This window comes from Lithobates pipiens, unplaced genomic scaffold, assembly GCF_037356315.1.
Source record: "Lithobates pipiens isolate NorthernLeopardFrog02 unplaced genomic scaffold, aLitPip1_a1.2 Scaffold_63, whole genome shotgun sequence".
Taxonomy (NCBI): Eukaryota; Metazoa; Chordata; class Amphibia; order Anura; family Ranidae; genus Lithobates; species Lithobates pipiens.
Genome location: NW_027507885.1, coordinates 918,518 through 935,132, shown reverse-complemented (window position 1 = coordinate 935,132; position 16,615 = coordinate 918,518). Strand labels below are relative to the sequence as shown.

At 52.3% G+C, this 16,615-nt stretch overlaps 1 protein-coding gene across 1 annotated transcript in view; it reads left to right on the top strand.

The window, feature by feature from the left end:
• LOC143958890 (sodium-dependent proline transporter-like) overlaps window positions 1-16,604 on the top strand; it is a gene marked incomplete at its 5' end in the record, with an annotated part of 31,387 nt that extends 14,783 nt beyond the window's left edge. Inside the window, 7 exon segments of the mRNA XM_077467872.1 lie at window positions 5-129; window positions 5,461-5,573; window positions 7,636-7,770; window positions 11,989-12,088; window positions 12,712-12,830; window positions 13,494-13,667; window positions 13,961-16,604. Coding sequence (XP_077323998.1) covers window positions 5-129; window positions 5,461-5,573; window positions 7,636-7,770; window positions 11,989-12,088; window positions 12,712-12,830; window positions 13,494-13,667; window positions 13,961-14,119 — 925 coding nt within the window.
• Between the last annotated feature and the right edge of the window lie 11 nt (window positions 16,605-16,615).

Genomic DNA, 16,615 nt, shown 5'->3' with positions numbered 1-16,615 from the left:
TCAGGGACACGCTGGTTATCGCCATTGGAAACTGCTGCACCAGCTTCTTCGCCGGATTCGCCATTTTCTCCATCCTCGGTCACATGGCCTGGAAGAAACGCGTGCCGGTCGGGGAAGTGGCTGATTCCGGTGAGTTACATGAATATTGTGCAATCATTGTACCTGAAAATGTAGAGCTGAGAATTTACCCCGAACCCCAGAATAATCCCCCAACACCAATGTAACCCTGAACCCCAGAAAAATCCCTGAACCCCAGAAAAATCCCTGAACCCCAGAATAATCCCCCAACACCAATGTAACCCCCGAACCACAGAATATTCCCCCAACACCAATGTAACCCCCGAACCCCAGAATATTCCCCAACACCAATCTAATCCCCAAACCCCAGATTAATCCCCCAACACCAATCTAATCCCCGAACCCCAGAATATTCCCCGAACCCCAATGTAATCCTCCGACACCAATCTAATCCCCAAACCCCAGAATAATCCCCCAACACCAATGTAACCCTGAACCCCAGAATAATCCCTTGAACCCCAGAATAATCCCTGAACCCCAGAATAATCCCCCAACACCAATGTAACCCCCGAACCACAGAATATTCCCCCAACACCAATGTAACCCCCGAACCCCAGAAAAATCCCCGAACCCCAGAATAATCCCCAAACCCCAATGTAACCCCCGAATCTCAGAATAATCCCCCAACACCAATGTAACTCCCGAACCCCAGAAAATTCCCCGAAACCCAAAGTAATCCCCGAATTGCAGAATAATCCCCCAACACCAATCTAATCCCTGAACCCCAGAATTATCCCCCAACACCAATGTAACCCCCGAATCTCAGAATATTCCCCAAACCCCAGAAAAATCCCAGAACCCCAGAAAAATCCCGAACCCCAGAATAATCCCTCAACACCAATGTAACCCCCGAATCTCAGAATATTCCCTCAACACCAATGTAACCCCCGAATCCCAGAATAATCCCCCAACACCAATGTAACCCCTGAATCTCAGAATATTCCCTCAACACCAATGTAATCCCCGAACCCCAGAATAACCCCCAAACCCCAATGTAACCCCTGAACCCCAGAATAATCCCACAACACCAATGTAACCCCCCAATCTCAGAATATTCCCCCAACACCAATGTAACCCCCGAACCCCAGAAAAATCCCCGAACCCCAGAATAATCCCCAACACCAATGTAACCCCCGAATCTCAGAATATTCCCTCAACACCAATGTAACCCCCTGAACCCCAGAATAATCTCCAAACCCCAATGTAACCCCCGAATCCCAGAATAATCCCCCAACACCAATGTAACCCCCCAATCTCAGAATATTCCCCCAACACCAATGTAACCCCCGAACCCCAGAAAATTCCTCGAACCCCAATGTAATCCCCGAATTGCAGAATAATCCCCCAACACCAATCTAATTCCTGAACCCCAGAATTATCCCCCAACACCAATGTAACCCCAGAAAAATCCCCAAACCCCAGAATAATACCCAACACCAATGTAATCCCCGAACCCCAGAATATTCCCTCAACACCAATGTAACCCCCGAATCTCAGAATATTCCCTCAACACCAATGTAACCCCCGAATCTCAGAATATTCCCTCAACACCAATGTAACCCCTGAATCCCAGAATAATCCCCAAACCCCAATGTAACCCCTGAACCCCAGAATAATCCCACAACACCAATGTAACCCCCCAATCTCAGAATATTCTCCCAACACCAATGTAATCCCTGAACCCCAGAATAATCCCCCAACACTAATCTAATCCCCGAACCCCAGAAAATTCCAGAACCCCAGAATAATCCCCCAACACCAATCTAATCCCCGAACCCCAGAATTATCCCCAAACCCCAATGTAACCCCTGAACCCCAGAATAATCCCCCAACACCAATGTAACCCCCCAATCTCAGAATATTCCCCCAAAACCAATGTAACCCCGAACCCCAGAATAATCCCCCAACACCAATGTAACCCCCGAATCTCAGAAAAATCCCAGAACCCCAGAAAAATCCACAAACCCTAGAAAAATCCACAAACCCCAGAATAATCCCCAACACCAATGTAATCCCCCAACACCAATGTAACCCCTGAACCCCTAGAATATTCCCCCAACACCAATCTAATCCCCGAACCCCAGAATAATCCCTGAACCCCAATGTAACCCCCGAATCTCAGAATATGCCCCAAACCCTGGAATATTCCCTCAACACCAATGTAACCCCTGAACCCCAGAATAATCCCCCAACACCAATCTAGTCCCCGAAACCCAGAAAATTCCCCGAACCCCAGAATAATCCCCCAACACCATCGTAACCCTTGAATCTCAGAATATTCCCCCAACACCAATGTAATCCCCGAACTCCAATCTAATCCCCGAACCCCAGAGTAATCCCCCAACACCAATGTAATCCCTGAACCCCAGACTAATCCACGAACCCCAATGTAATCCCTAATCCTCAACCTAATCCCTGAACTCCAATGCAGTCATTACACCTCAATCTAATCCTTTACATTCAACCCAATCATTGGACTTCATCCTAATCCTTGGCCCTCAGACTAATCCCTGAACCTGACACTAATCCCTGAACCTGACACTAATCCCTGAACCTGACACTAATCCCTGAACCTGACACTAATCCCTGAACCTGACACTAATCCCTGAACCTGACACTAATCCCTGAATGCCAATGTAATCCTTATTCCTCATTTTACTTCTTTACATTCAACCTAATGCTTGACCCTCAAGCTAATCCCTGGCGCTCATTCCAATTCCTGGCCCTCAAAATAATCCTTGGCCCCGTAACCAGGGCCCCTGAACACCATTGTAATCCCTAATCCTCATCCGAATACTTTACACTAAATCTAATCCTTGGCCGTCATCCAGCCGCAGCCATCCCTGAATTTTACTGTGTTTTCTCAACCTTCTTCCCTGATCCTCCACTCAAGTCCTGAGCCACAACCTGTTCCCTCAACACAAACCTTGAACCCGAATTTAATCCCCTCATCCCATTTCCTAACCGTCCTCCTAATCCCTGTCACAATGTCACATGTCCTCCCGTGTGTGTGGAGGTCCCGAGCCCTCGTGTGTGTGTGTGTGTGTGTGTGTGTGGAGGTCCCGGGCCCTCCCGTGAGTGTGTGGAGGTCCCGGGCCCTCGTGTGTGTGTGTGTGTGTGTGTGTGTGTGGAGGTCCCGGGCCCTCCCGTGAGTGTGTGGAGGTCCCGGGCCCTCGTGTGTGTGTGTGTGTGTGTGTGTGTGGAGGTCCCGGGCCCTTGTCTGTGTGTGTGTGTGTGGAGGTCCCGGGCCCTCCCGTGAGTGTGTGGAGGTCCCGGGCCCTCGTGTGTGTGTGTGTGTGTGTGTGTGTCTGTGTGTGGAGGTCCCGGGCCCTCGTCTGTGTGTGGAGGTCCCGGGCCCTCGTCTGTCTGTGTGTGTGTGTGGGTCCTGGGCCCTCGTCTGTCTGTGTGTGTGTGGAGGTCCCGGGCCCTCGTCTGTGTGTGTGTGTGTGTGTGGAGGTCCCGGGCCCTCGTCTGTCTGTGTGTGGAGGCCCCGGGCCCTCGTCTGTGTGTGTGGAGGTCCCGGGCCCCCCGTCTGTGTGTGTGTGTGTGTGTGTGTGGAGGTCCCGGGCCCTCATCTGTCTGTGTGTGTGGAGGTCCCGGGCCCTCGTCTGTGTGTGTGTGTGTGTGTGTGGAGGTCCCGGGCCCTCGTCTGTGTGTCTGTGTGTGTGTGTGTGTGTGGAGGTCCCGGGCCCTCGTCTGTCTGTGTGTGGAGGCCCCGGGCCCTCGTCTGTGTGTGTGGAGGTCCCGGGCCCCCCGTCTGTGTGTGTGTGTGTGTGTGTGTGTGTGTGTGTGTGTGTGTAGGTCCCGGGCCCTCATCTGTCTGTGTGTGTGGAGGTCCCGGGCCCTCGTCTGTGTGTGTGTGTGTGTGGAGGTCCCGGGCCCTCGTCTGTGTGTGTGTGGAGGTCCCGGGCCCTCGTCTGTCTGTGTGTGTGTGGAGGTCCCGGGCCCTCGTCTGTCTGTGTGTGTGTGGAGGTCCCGGGCCCTCGTCTGTGTGTGTGTGTGTGTGTGTGTGTGTGTGGAGGTCCCGGGCCCTCGTCTGTGTGTGTGGAGGTCCCGGGCCCTCGTCTGTGTGTGTGGAGGTCCCGGGCCCTCGTCTGTGTGTGTGGAGGTCCCGGGCCCTCGTCTGTGTGTGTGTGTGGAGGTCCCGGGCCCTCGTCTGTGTGTGTGGAGGTCCCGGGCCCTCGTCTGTGTGTGTGGAGGTCCCGGGCCCTCGTCTGTGTGTGTGTGTGTGTGTGTGTGTGTGGAGGTCCCGGGCCCTCGTCTGTGTGTGTGGAGGTCCCGGGCCCTCGTCTGTGTGTGTGGAGGTCCCGGGCCCTCGTCTGTGTGTGTGGAGGTCCCGGGCCCTCGTCTGTGTGTGTGTGTGGAGGTCCCGGGCCCTCGTCTGTGTGTGTGGAGGTCCCGGGCCCTCGTCTGTGTGTGTGTGTGTGTGGAGGTCCCGGGCCCTCGTCTGTCTGTGTGTGTGTGTGTGGAGGTCCCAGGCCCTTGTCTGTCTGTGTGTGTGGAGGTCCCGGGCCCTCGTCTGTCTGTGTGTGTGTGGAGGTCCCGGGCCCTCGTCTGTCTGTGTGTGTGGAGGTCCCGGGCCCTCGTCTGTCTGTGTGTGTGGAGGTCCCGGGCCCTCGTCTGTCTGTGTGTGTGTGGAGGTCCCGGGCCCTCGTCTGTCTGTGTGTGTGTGGAGGTCCCGGGCCCTCGTCTGTCTGTGTGTGTGTGGAGGTCCCGGGCCCTCGTCTGTCTGTGTGTGTGGAGGTCCCGGGCCCTCGTCTGTCTGTGTGTGTGGAGGTCCCGGGCCCTCGTCTGTCTGTGTGTGTGTGGAGGTCCCGGGCCCTCGTCTGTCTGTGTGTGTGGAGGTCCCGGGCCCTCGTCTGTCTGTGTGTGTGTGGAGGTCCCGGGCCCTCGTCTGTCTGTGTGTGTGTGGAGGTCCCGGGCCCTCGTCTGTCTGTGTGTGTGTGGAGGTCCCGGGCCCTCGTCTGTCTGTGTGTGTGGAGGTCCCGGGCCCTCGCCTGTCTGTGTGTGGAGGTCCCGGGCCCTCGTCTGTCTGTGTGTGTGTGGAGGTCCCGGGCCCTCGTCTGTCTGTGTGTGGAGGTCCCGGGCCCTCGTCTGTCTGTGTGTGTGTGGAGGTCCCGGGCCCTCGTCTGTCTGTGTGTGTGTGGAGGTCCCGGGCCCTCGTCTGTCTGTGTGTGTGGAGGTCCCGGGCCCTCGTCTGTCTGTGTGTGTGTGGAGGTCCCTGGCCCTCGTCTGTCTGTGTGTGTGTGGAGGTCCCGGGCCCTCGTCTGTCTGTGTGTGGAGGTCAGACCCAAAGTCATAGGATGCTGTGAGGAAGTGATGACATCATAGTATGGAAATGACTTGCATTGACCACAATAACCATCCACTGTCTCCCCGCAGGACCTGGTTTGGCATTTGTTGCCTACCCAGAAGCCCTTGCTCTTCTTCCTGGCTCGGTCTTCTGGTCCATCTTGTTCTTCTTAATGCTCTTCACGCTGGGAGTGGACACTCTGGTAAGTGATCTCCCTCCGATACATGAATCCTCCTACACACAGAGCGCCGCTCTCCCTTCATATAACACATCAGACGCCAAACCGCCATCTTTGAAGTCTGCAGATTGGTGTTTACCGGCTGTCCACATGTTGACCAATAGCTGCCATTAGTTCTCTCCGGGGTGTTCTAGTCTTTGGTCAGTGTTGCCTCCCCCTCCCTCCTCTGACATTTCTCTGTGTCTTTACAATAGCAATTCACAGCACAGCAGTAAAATGTCCCGGCAAAGAACTGCTGGCTGTAAGTGATGACCAAGCCATAAGTGTACGTCCTATTACTGTGAATATAACAAATTACCAACACAAAAAAAGTGAGCCAATCAGATTCTCTGGTGCTTGTCCTATGAGCTGATCAGAACCGCAGCCCGCCTGTACTGAGATTGTTCTCTTTGTAGAATACATGTGACTCAATACAGTGTAGTTCCTGACCCCTGGGGTTCTGCATGACCTCCAGGAACTGAGCACCTACCTGAGGCTGGCCTTCTATAGGGCTTGTGTCCCGGCTGAGCACCTACCTGAGGCTGGCCTTCTATAGGGCTTGTGTCCCGGCTGAGCACCTACCTGAGGCTGGCCTTCTATAGGGCTTGTGTCCCGGCTGAGCACCTACCTGAGGCTGGCCTTCTATAGTGCTTGTGTCCCGGCTGAGCACCTACCTGAGGCTGGCCTTCTATAGTGCTTGTGTCCTGGCTGAGCACCTACCTGAGGCTGGCCTTCTATAGGGCTTGTGTCCCGGCTGAGCACCTACCTGAGGCTGGCCTTCTATAGTGCTTGTGTCCCGGCTGAGCACCTACCTGAGGCTGGCCTTCTATAGGGCTTGTGTCCTGGCTGAGCACCTACCTGAGGCTGGCCTTCTATAGGGCTTGTGTCCTGGCTGAGCACCTACCTGAGGCTGGCCTTCTATAGGGCTTGTGTCCTGGCTGAGCACCTACCTGAGGCTGGCCTTCTATAGGGCTTGTGTCCTGGCTGAGCACCTACCTGAGGCTGGCCTTCTATAGGGCTTGTGTCCTGGCTGAGCACCTACCTGAGGCTGGCCTTCTATAGGGCTTGTGTCCTGGCTGAGCACCTACCTGAGACTGGCCTTCTATAGGGCTTGTGTCCTGGCTGAGCACCTACCTGAGGCTGGCCTTATATAGGGTTGGTGTCCTGGCTGAGCACCTACCTGAGGCTGGCCTTATATAGGGTTGGTGTCCTGGCTGAGCACCTACCTGAGGCTGGCCTTCTATAGGGCTTGTGTCCTGGCTGAGCACCTACCTGAGGCTGGCCTTCTATAGGGCTTGTGTCCTGGCTGAGCACCTACCTGAGGCTGGCCTTCTATAGGGCTTGTGTCCTGGCTGAGCACCTACCTGAGGCTGGCCTTCTATAGGGCTTGTGTACCGACTGAGAACCTACCTGAGGCTGGCCTTCTATAGGGCTTGTGTCCCGGCTGAGCACCTACCTGAGGCTGGCCTTCTATAGGGCTTGTGTCCTGGCTGAGCACCTACCTGAGGCTGGCCTTCTATAGGGCTTGTGTCCTGGCTGAGCACCTACCTGAGACTGGCCTTCTATAGGGCTTGTGTCCTGGCTGAGCACCTACCTGAGGCTGGCCTTATATAGGGTTGGTGTCCTGGCTGAGCACCTACCTGAGGCTGGCCTTCTATAGGGCTTGTGTCCTGGCTGAGCACCTACCTGAGGCTGGCCTTCTATAGGGCTTGTGTCCTGGCTGAGCACCTACCTGAGGCTGGCCTTCTATAGGGCTTGTGTCCTGGCTGAGCACCTACCTGAGGCTGGCCTTCTATAGGGCTTGTGTCCCGGCTGAGCACCTACCTGAGGCTGGCCTTCTATAGGGCTTGTGTACCGACTGAGAACCTACCTGAGGCTGGCCTTCTATAGGGCTTGTGTCCCGGCTGAGCACCTACCTGAGGCTGGCCTTCTATAGGGTTGGTGTCCCGGCTGACATATTTTCCATGTTCTGTAGTCCATCACACTCTGTAATACTCTAGATCTGACGTTCATCTCCCGTGACTCTCTTCTCTCTCTCCTCTACAAGTTTGGGAATATGGAAGGGATCACGACGGCCATATTGGATGAGTTCCCGGCACTGCGGGATTGGAAACGTAAGACGATGTTCCTGGGGGCGCTCTGCTTCTTCTTCTACTTGATGGGACTTCTGCTGGTCACTGAGGTGAGACCACATAACCATTGCTGTATGTTCTCCAGATATATTACTGAGGTGACATCACACCGTCATCAGCCAATGGCGTGTGTGTATAGTGTGAGAACGCGCTCCACGTGGACATGGCCACTCGCTCAATTCTTCTGAAGGGTTTTTATTGTCCATTTTTATTTAAAGAACGTTCAAAAAACCAATAACTGATCCGTTTTCCTCGCAGAGGGTTTTCAACATTCATCTTCCATCCCAAAAGGACAAACCACGTCCCACAGATGGAGACCACCCAGGACCTCCCCTCAAAGCTCCGCCCACACACTTGGCAGCTCTTTGCTCTTCTGGCTTCCATCTGTACTGGACAGGGCGCACTGCCCAAAAAAAATTTTTATTTAGTTTCATTTGTTTTTGTTTTGATCGCAATTCGTAAATTCGAAACTTCTAGGTATTGGAATTTTTCTTTTCAAATTTGTCTGTTAGCGAACGTAACGAATACGAAGTTATCCGAAGTCGCAAATCATCCGAAATAACTGTGGCCCCCTGGAGTTTAGGCCGGGAGCTCCTCACAAATTTACTTGGCAGACGTAGTTATCCTGGTTGATTGTTAGAGATCTGTTGATTTCTCCCTAAGTTTTGCCTTCTTGGACCTTTTCTCTTCTACCACTAGGTGGTACTAGATATGAGAAGGACAACCCAAGGTCAGGTTATAAGTATGTGGGGTATCTCAGCCAATGGGCCCAAGGTCAGGTTATGGGTATATGGGGTGTCTCAGTCAATGGGCCAAAGGTCAGGTTATGGGTATATGGGGTGTCTCAGCCAATGGGCTCAAGGTCAGGTTATGGGTATATGGGGTGTCTCAGTCAATGGGCCCAAGGTCAGGTTATGGGTATATGGGGTGTCTCAGCCAATGGGCTCAAGGTCAGGTTATGGGTATATGGGGTGTCTCAGCCAATGGGCCCAAGGTCAGGTTATGGGTATATGGGGTGTCTCAGCCAATGGGCCCAAGGTCAGGTTATGGGTATATGGGGTGTCTCAGCCAATGGGCCCAAGGTCAGGTTATGGGTATATGGGGTATCTCAGCCAATGGGCCCAAGGTCAGGTTATAAGTATGTGGGGTATCTCAGCCGATGGGCCCAAAGTCAGGTTATAAGTATGTGGGGTATCTCAGCCAATGGGCCCAAGGTCAGGTTATGGGTATATGGGGTATCTCAGCCAATGGGCTCAAGGTCAGGTTATGGGTATATGGGGTGTCTCAGCCAATGGGCTCAAGGTCAGGTTATGGGTATATGGGGTGTCTCAGCCAATGGGCCCAAGGTCAGGTTATGGGTATATGGGGTGTCTCAGTCAATAGGCCCAAGGTCAGGTTATGGGTATATGGGGTGTCTCAGCCAATGGGCTCAAGGTCAGGTTATGGGTATATGGGGTGTCTCAGCCAATGGGCCCAAGGTCAGGTTATGGGTATATGGGGTGTCTCAGCCAATGGGCCCAAGGCCAGGTTATAAGTATGTGAGGTATCTCAGCCGATGGGCCCAAAGTCAGGTTATAAGTATGTGGGGTATCTCAGCCAATGGGCCCAAGGTCAGGTTATGGGTATATGGGGTGTCTCAGCCAATGGGCCCAAGGTCAGGTTATGGGTATATGGGGTGTCTCAGCCAATGGGCCCAAGGTCAGGTTATGGGTATATGGGGTGTCTCAGCCAATGGGCCCAAGGTCAGGTTATGGGTATATGGGGTATCTCAGCCAATGGGCCCAAGGACAGGTTATAAGTATGTGGGGTATCTCAGCCAATAGGCAGGGGTTTTCTTGAATCCCTTGGCCTGCTGGGAGAGCCTATATATTTGGGTGGAGTCAGGTGATCCGGGGGGAGAGCCTATATATTCGGGCGGAGTCAGGTGATCCGGGTTCTGTGCCACCCGGACGGCTGTCTGGTTGGACGTGTGTTATGTGCCCCCGGGCTGCTATGCCAGAGATGGAGGCCTATCCCAGGGACATCTGGCTGCCAGGCTGTGTGAGGGCCTATCCAGAAGTAAGAGGGCAGTGCAGGGTTGGGATTGCGGCTTGCAGTCCAACCAGAAGTGACGGTTCTGCCAGCCGGAGAACATGTCATGGTCGGCACTAAGGGACCAACCACCTTATTACCGGGGACCACAGTGAGTAACTGAAGCAAGTACCGGAGCCGTATTCTCACCAACCGGTGGACGGTGAAGAATTGGGAAACTTCAGTGGGTATCAGGCCAGGGACCCAACCCGCGGAGGTGACGCTTGTAGAGCAGCCTTGTGTGCCAAGCCAGGGACCCAACCCGCGGAGGTGACGCTTGTAGAGCAGCCTTGTGTGCCAAGCCAGTGACCGGGCAGGCCAGTGGGGTGAAGCTTGAGAAGTATCTGGAGTGCCAAGCTAGGGACCCATCAGGGAAGCGGGGGTGGCACTTGAGGGAAGATACCACCATGAAGATTGGAGGAGCTCCAGGGGATTAGGTGGCAGTGAATCGGAGGGTCTCGTGAGAGACACGGGGGGCTCAGTGTTGGAGAACTACAAGAAGTGATTGTAGAGAAAGTGAAGGAAATGTTACACTTTGTGTTTGGCAACAACCCCCTTTATCAGTTCCTTAGGAGACGGCATTCCTACACGTGCAGATGTGGCGTCTGGCTGGAGGTCTTTTCCTGTACGGCTGTCCTCCTGTTGAAGTCTCTGCTAATTGAACTTGTAACTACTGAAGGGTGTCCTGGCCCCAACCCTTTCCCCCCCCACATAAAAGTTTGTAAGAGAAATAAATATCTCTTTTTGCATCCAAGAAGTGTCTGGCGCCCAATAACTTCCATCTTGCACCCACCGTGCCTCACAACCACCACATACAGGAGGATCTCGGCTATCTCTGGAGGTTCTCATGAGACTGAAGGAGGCCGGAGACCTGGCTACATAACGATTTCCACATGTAAACAAATGGAAGGTAATAAATAATAATAAAACATTATTATTATTGTTTTTTATTATTATTAATTTGTTGCGTTCCATTCGTTTAGATGTGGCGTTCGTTATTTCGGATAATTCGTAACTTCGGTAAAATTTGAAAGGAAATTCCAATACCTACAATTTAGTAATAGTTATTATTAGTTATTTCAGATTTTAGAATTTCTGAATTTTTTTCGAATATTTGAATTTACAACTTTTTTCATTTTTGAATTTACCAATTAAGCAATTTGTCGAAATTCGTAAAAAAAAAAAAAAAAAATGAAAAAAATTTAGAACGAAACAAATCACATATGTGTAACGGAGACCTCCTTTGCCAGGGTGGAGCCCAGCACTAGACATGTGCGCTTCATTTCATTCCGAACTTAAATTTGGACAAACTTTTTGTTATTTGGAAATTCGGATTTATTTGAATTTCCAAAGTAAAATAGTAACGAATTTAAACAAATGCGAAATAACGAAACGTAATTTTGGACTAAATTCGAATCGAATTTTGTAATCAAATTTGAAAATTTGAAAATTTTTGTAATCAAATTTGAAAACAAGAATAGAAAAAAAAACAGCATAGGAAATAAAAGAATAGAATATATCAGTTTTCTGAAATTCAAATTGAAAAGAAAAAATACAAGACTAGAATAATATAGAATATACTCGACTTTCAAAACTCTAATTTTGAATAGAATAAATTGTGAATCGAATGCCGATTTTAAATTTCTGAATTGAATTTGACAGAATTTGGAAAATTTGAATCTAATTAGAAAATAAATTCTGCAAAACAAATTAAATTAAACAAAATCCTTTAAATAAAGACTCAAAAGGAAGCAAATGTTTTGGTTCTGCACATGTCTATCCAGCACACATCTGACCAATCAGAGAGCTGGTGGTTCCTACCCAGCACACATCTGACCAATCAGAGAGCTGGTGGTTCCTACCCAGCACACATCTGACCAATCAGAGAGCTGGTGGTTCCTACCCAGCACACATCTGACCAATCAGAGAGCTGGTGGTTCCTACCCAGCACACATCTGACCAATCAGAGAGCTGGTGGTTCTGAAGACCAGGATTGGAGATTTCATCCCAGATCTCGGTGTTGCGGTGTGGAAACTGGAAAGAACAGATCCTCTGAAAATCCACCAAAAACCTTTGCTTGCCGTCTTCAGTGATACTGGGGGGGCAATTATCTGATTATGGGAATTGGTCTATACCCCCCCCAGTGTGACGGAGGGTCAGTGAGGCTCAATCTCTGGTATCTACCTTCTCCTCCACAGGGCGGCATCTACTGGTTCACCTTGATTGACTCGTACAGCACCAGCTTTGGCCTCATCATCATCACCCTCTTCATGTGTCTGGGCATTGCCTTCTTCTACGGTGAGTGCGGCGGACCGAGGCCCCAGAGGGGTCCGTGTGACAATCAGTTGGTTATGGTCTGAAGAGGGGGTGGGTGGTATAGTCTGAGAGGGTGTGGTCTGAAGAGGGGGTGGGTGAGGGTGTGGTCTGAAGAATGGGTGGGGGGGCATAGTCTGAAGAGGGGGTGGGTGAGGGTGTGGTCTGAAGAGGGGGTGGGTGAGGGTGTGGTCTGAAGAGGGGGTGGGTGAGGGTGTGGTCTGAAGAGGGGGTGGGTGGGGGGTATGGTCTGAAGAGGGGGTGGGTGGGGGGGTTATAGTCTGGGGAGTGGATGGGTGGGGGTGTGGTCTGGGGAGGGGTATGGTCTAAAGAGGGGCTGGGTGGCGGGTGTGGTCTGGAGAGGGGGTGGGTGAGGGTATGGTATGGTATGGGGAGGGGGTGGGGGGGTATGGTCTGGGGAGGGGATGGGTGGGGGTGTGGTCTGGAGAGGGGGGTGGGGGGGGGTATGGTCTGGAGAGGGGGTGGGGGGGGTATGGTCTGGAGAGGGGGTGGGGGGGGGTATGGTCTGGAGAGGGGGAGGGGGAGGGGTATCCAATGGTTTTCCATTCTCATGATGTTCTCGGTCATTATTGGATTTTGTCTCTCAGGGGTGAATCAGTTCTGTCAGGATATTGTGGATATGATTTGCCACTGTCCTCCCTGGTGCACCAAACTCCTCCTCTACTTCAAGGCATGCTGGGTATTCTGCACACCGGTCCTCCTGCTGGTGAGTGTCCCAGAGAAGAAAGTCCGGTCACCTACCTTCACCTAACCTCCCCCCCCATACACCTGTCTCACCCACCTTCACCTAAACCCCCCCCCCCCTTCACCCACCTTCACCTAAACCCCCCCCCCCCCCTTCACCCACCTTCACCTAAACCCCCCTGTGTCGCCCACCTTCACCTAAACCCCCTCCCCCTTCACCCACCTTCACCTAATCCCCCCCCCATACACCTGTCTCACCCACCTTCACCTAAACCCCCCCCCCCCCCCCCATACACCTGTCTCACCCACCTTCACCTAAACCCCCCCCCTTCACCCACCTTCACCTAATCCCCCCTCCCCCCCATACACCTGTCTCACCCACCTTCACTACACCTAATCCCCCCCCCCCTTCACCCACCTTCACCTAAACCCCCCCCCCCTTCACCCACCTTCACCTCATCCCCCCCTCCCGTGTCGCCCACCTTCACCTAATTCCCCCCCCCCGTGTCGCCCACCTTCACCTGTTCCCCCTCCGTACACCTGTGTCACCCACCTTCACCTAAACCCCCCCAACAACCTCCCTCTTTGCCCCCTCCCACCCCCGTAGTAGATGTACGCCATCTTTGGCCATAGTTGGGTCACTGTGTATAGATTTCATTTCTAATAACGATTTTCTCTCCCGTAGTTCATCCTCTTCTACATCTTCATGGAAATGTACAATACTCCGCTGCACTATGGGCACTATGAGTACCCGCGCTGGGGCAAGGCGCTGGGCATATGCTTGGGCACCCTGTGCTGCATCCAGATTCCCATCTGGGCCGGAGTCGCCATTTTCCGGGAGAGCGGGACGCTGGTCGATGTGAGTAGATCTTTTCCCGTATTGTACGATGTGTATGGAGGTCTACAACTCCCCCCTCCCCCCAGTCTCCTGACTTCAGTGTTAGGAGGAGTTGGCTATATAGCGCCATCCTTTGCTGTGGCGTGAGATGGAATGTGTACAATGTATCGATTGGTGACTTGAGGAGCGCAATATATAAATATGTGATAACACAGAGCCTTGGACATAGGAGCTTACAATCTACAACGTGGCTGAAGTATAAAAGTGAAATGAGAACTGTCTGTGCTCTAATATCTCTGTTTTGTTTTCATCAGAGGTTTAAGAATTCCCTGCGGCCATTGAACTCCTGGCGATCGTCCAGCAATCAGCGCGACCCGTCTACCTCAATCGTCGACGTCCCCTACACCGTCAACTTGACTGAGCAGGACTTCAATGACCCCATGTGGCAGATGGGGGGCATCAGTGAGGCCTGACCATCCACATGGAAGCCTTTGATTGTATGTCGGTCCAATGAGCAGCAGAGGCTCCGCCTTTTCCAAAATACCTCAATTCCTGACCTTTCTGGAACTATCTCCTGGGACAGGCCAATGAGAGGAAGGGACAGTGCCATGTCAGTGCCATCCTCTGCCTCTAGGCAGTCTACCCAACACTTCCCCCAGTGCCTGAAATCTCAGATATCAGAGAGATTCCTCATAGAATTGTTTACTGGACTCTCTGTGGCCTTACTATGGACTGCTGGGTCACGTTTACTAAGCAGTGTTCATCGTGGTGCTAAGATCTAGAAGGTTCCATGGAGGGGCGCTGTACTTCTGAATGACCTTCCTGTGCCATACAACGATGGAGACCAAACGTCTGCACTGTGCCATGACCAATTTACTAGCCGCTTCCCGGGGGGGTGGGAATTCCTATATGTACAGGTCAGGAGGAGAAGTGGAGCTGGTCATCCAGACAGAGGACATCTGTGACCACCTGGAGATGTGCTCCGCCATAAAGTACAGGCCCCATAGTCAATGTCACTTTTGGCCCTGTAGTATAGAACACTTGTGTCTCTGGAGTCAAGGTCACTTGTGGAGCCGTAGTAAAGATCTCTTGTGACCTCACAGTAGAGAACCCTTGTGGTTCTGGAGTAAAGATCTCTTGTGACCCCCACAGTAGAGAACCTTTGAGGCTCCTGGGTAAAGGTCACTTGTGGCCCCACAGTAGAGAACCCTTGCGGCTCTGGAGTAAAGATCTCTTGTGACCCCCCCAGTAGAGAACCCCTTGTGGTTCTGGAGTAAAGATCTCGTGACCCCCACAGTAGAGAACCCTTGTGGCTCTGGAGTAAAGATCTCGTGACCCCCACAGTAGAGAACCCTTGTGGCCCTGTAGTAAAGGCCACTTTTGGTCTTGAAGTAAAGTTCATGTGTGCCCACACTAGTGAAACCCTTGAGGCTCCTGAGTAAAGGTGATCTGTGGCCCTGTAGTAAAGGACACTTTTGGTCTTGGAGTAAAGATCTCTTGTGACCCCCCCCCCCCCCCCCCCAGTAGAGAACCCTTGCGGCTCTGGAGTAAAGATCTCTTGTGACCCGACAGTAGACAACCTTTGAGGCTCCTGAGTAAAGGTCACTTGTGGCCCCACAGTAGAGAACCCTTGTGGCTCTGGAGTAAAGCTCTCTTGTGACCTCACAGTAGAGAACCTTTGAGGCTCCTGGGTAAAGGTCACTTGTGGCCCCATAGTAGAGAACCCTTGTGGCCCTGTAGTAAAGGCCACTTTTGGTCTTGAAGTAAAGTTCACGTGTGGCCCCACACTAGTGAAACCCTTGAGGCTCCTGAGTAAAGGTGATCTGTGGCCCAGTAGTAAAGGACACTTTTGGTCTTGGAGTAAAGATCACTGGTGGACTTTTCCCACTTTAATTCCATCAAGTTGGCATCTAGAACCCTCTCAGGTTTTCCCCGCCCTCTTGCTGCACCCGAGACTTCTACTGGCATTTTGCTGCTTGAGGCTTCCTGGCTGATAAGACCCTCCGCCACCACCGCTGTGTTCAGACATATTTCCTCCGATGTTCCTCCCCATGTAGAGGTTCCAGGATGTCCAAGCCGCTCACCTCTCCTCCAGACTTACCACCATTCCTGCCATATGAAGACGGAGTTTAGGATTGTAAGATCCTTGGCCAATCAGAGGCTCTGGATTCACACTGCCCCCCATCTTAGTAAATTGCCTTCTTCCAGGTTTGCAGCAGAACCCTCCACCCCCCCCCCCCCTTCTTGGACTCCGAAGGCCGGGTCCCCACTGAGAACAACCTGACACCCATCTCTTGTGCCACCCCCACTGTGTGTAGGGAACCTCTTCCCCTCAATCTCCTGACCCTTTCCAGAGGCCAGACCTGGAACCTGCCATTGTCTCGGGGTATCACCTGGAAGAACAGTAAGGAACCGTGTACCAATCACTGCCCAGGAATCTGAGGATATCCAGATCCTCCCCCCCAATACATGGAACTGCAATCTTGTCCTCCAAATGTCTAATGTGTATTATATAAAGAATAATATAATGTTCATTTACCATCCTCAGACAGCAGGAGGCGCCCTTGGATCCAGAATAAACTTAGTGTTCTCCAAACCAATTTTACGATGGATTTGGAGAGGAATGGACCCCCTGTCTGGTTTTACTTTTAGCCAGAGCACTGTTAGACAGATTCCCCCCCCCACTTCCTGTACAGGGACCCCTCAATGGCGGCAGGAAGTCAGGGGAAATCCCTCTAATGAAGCCGGGGATCGCAATAAAAGCCAGACATGGGTTCTAACCCTCCCCCACTTCATCTAGTGGCTGGCCATACACTGTATAGGTCATTGCTGTCCATCTGAAAATGCTAATCAGGCTGGCTGCATCAGGGTTCAGTATTTAGACCTGAAAGTTACATGACCTTCCTTATCCATATAAAAACGGCCAAGCAACCGGCATTTTCAGATCCGCAGTGTCTTCCATGAACAAG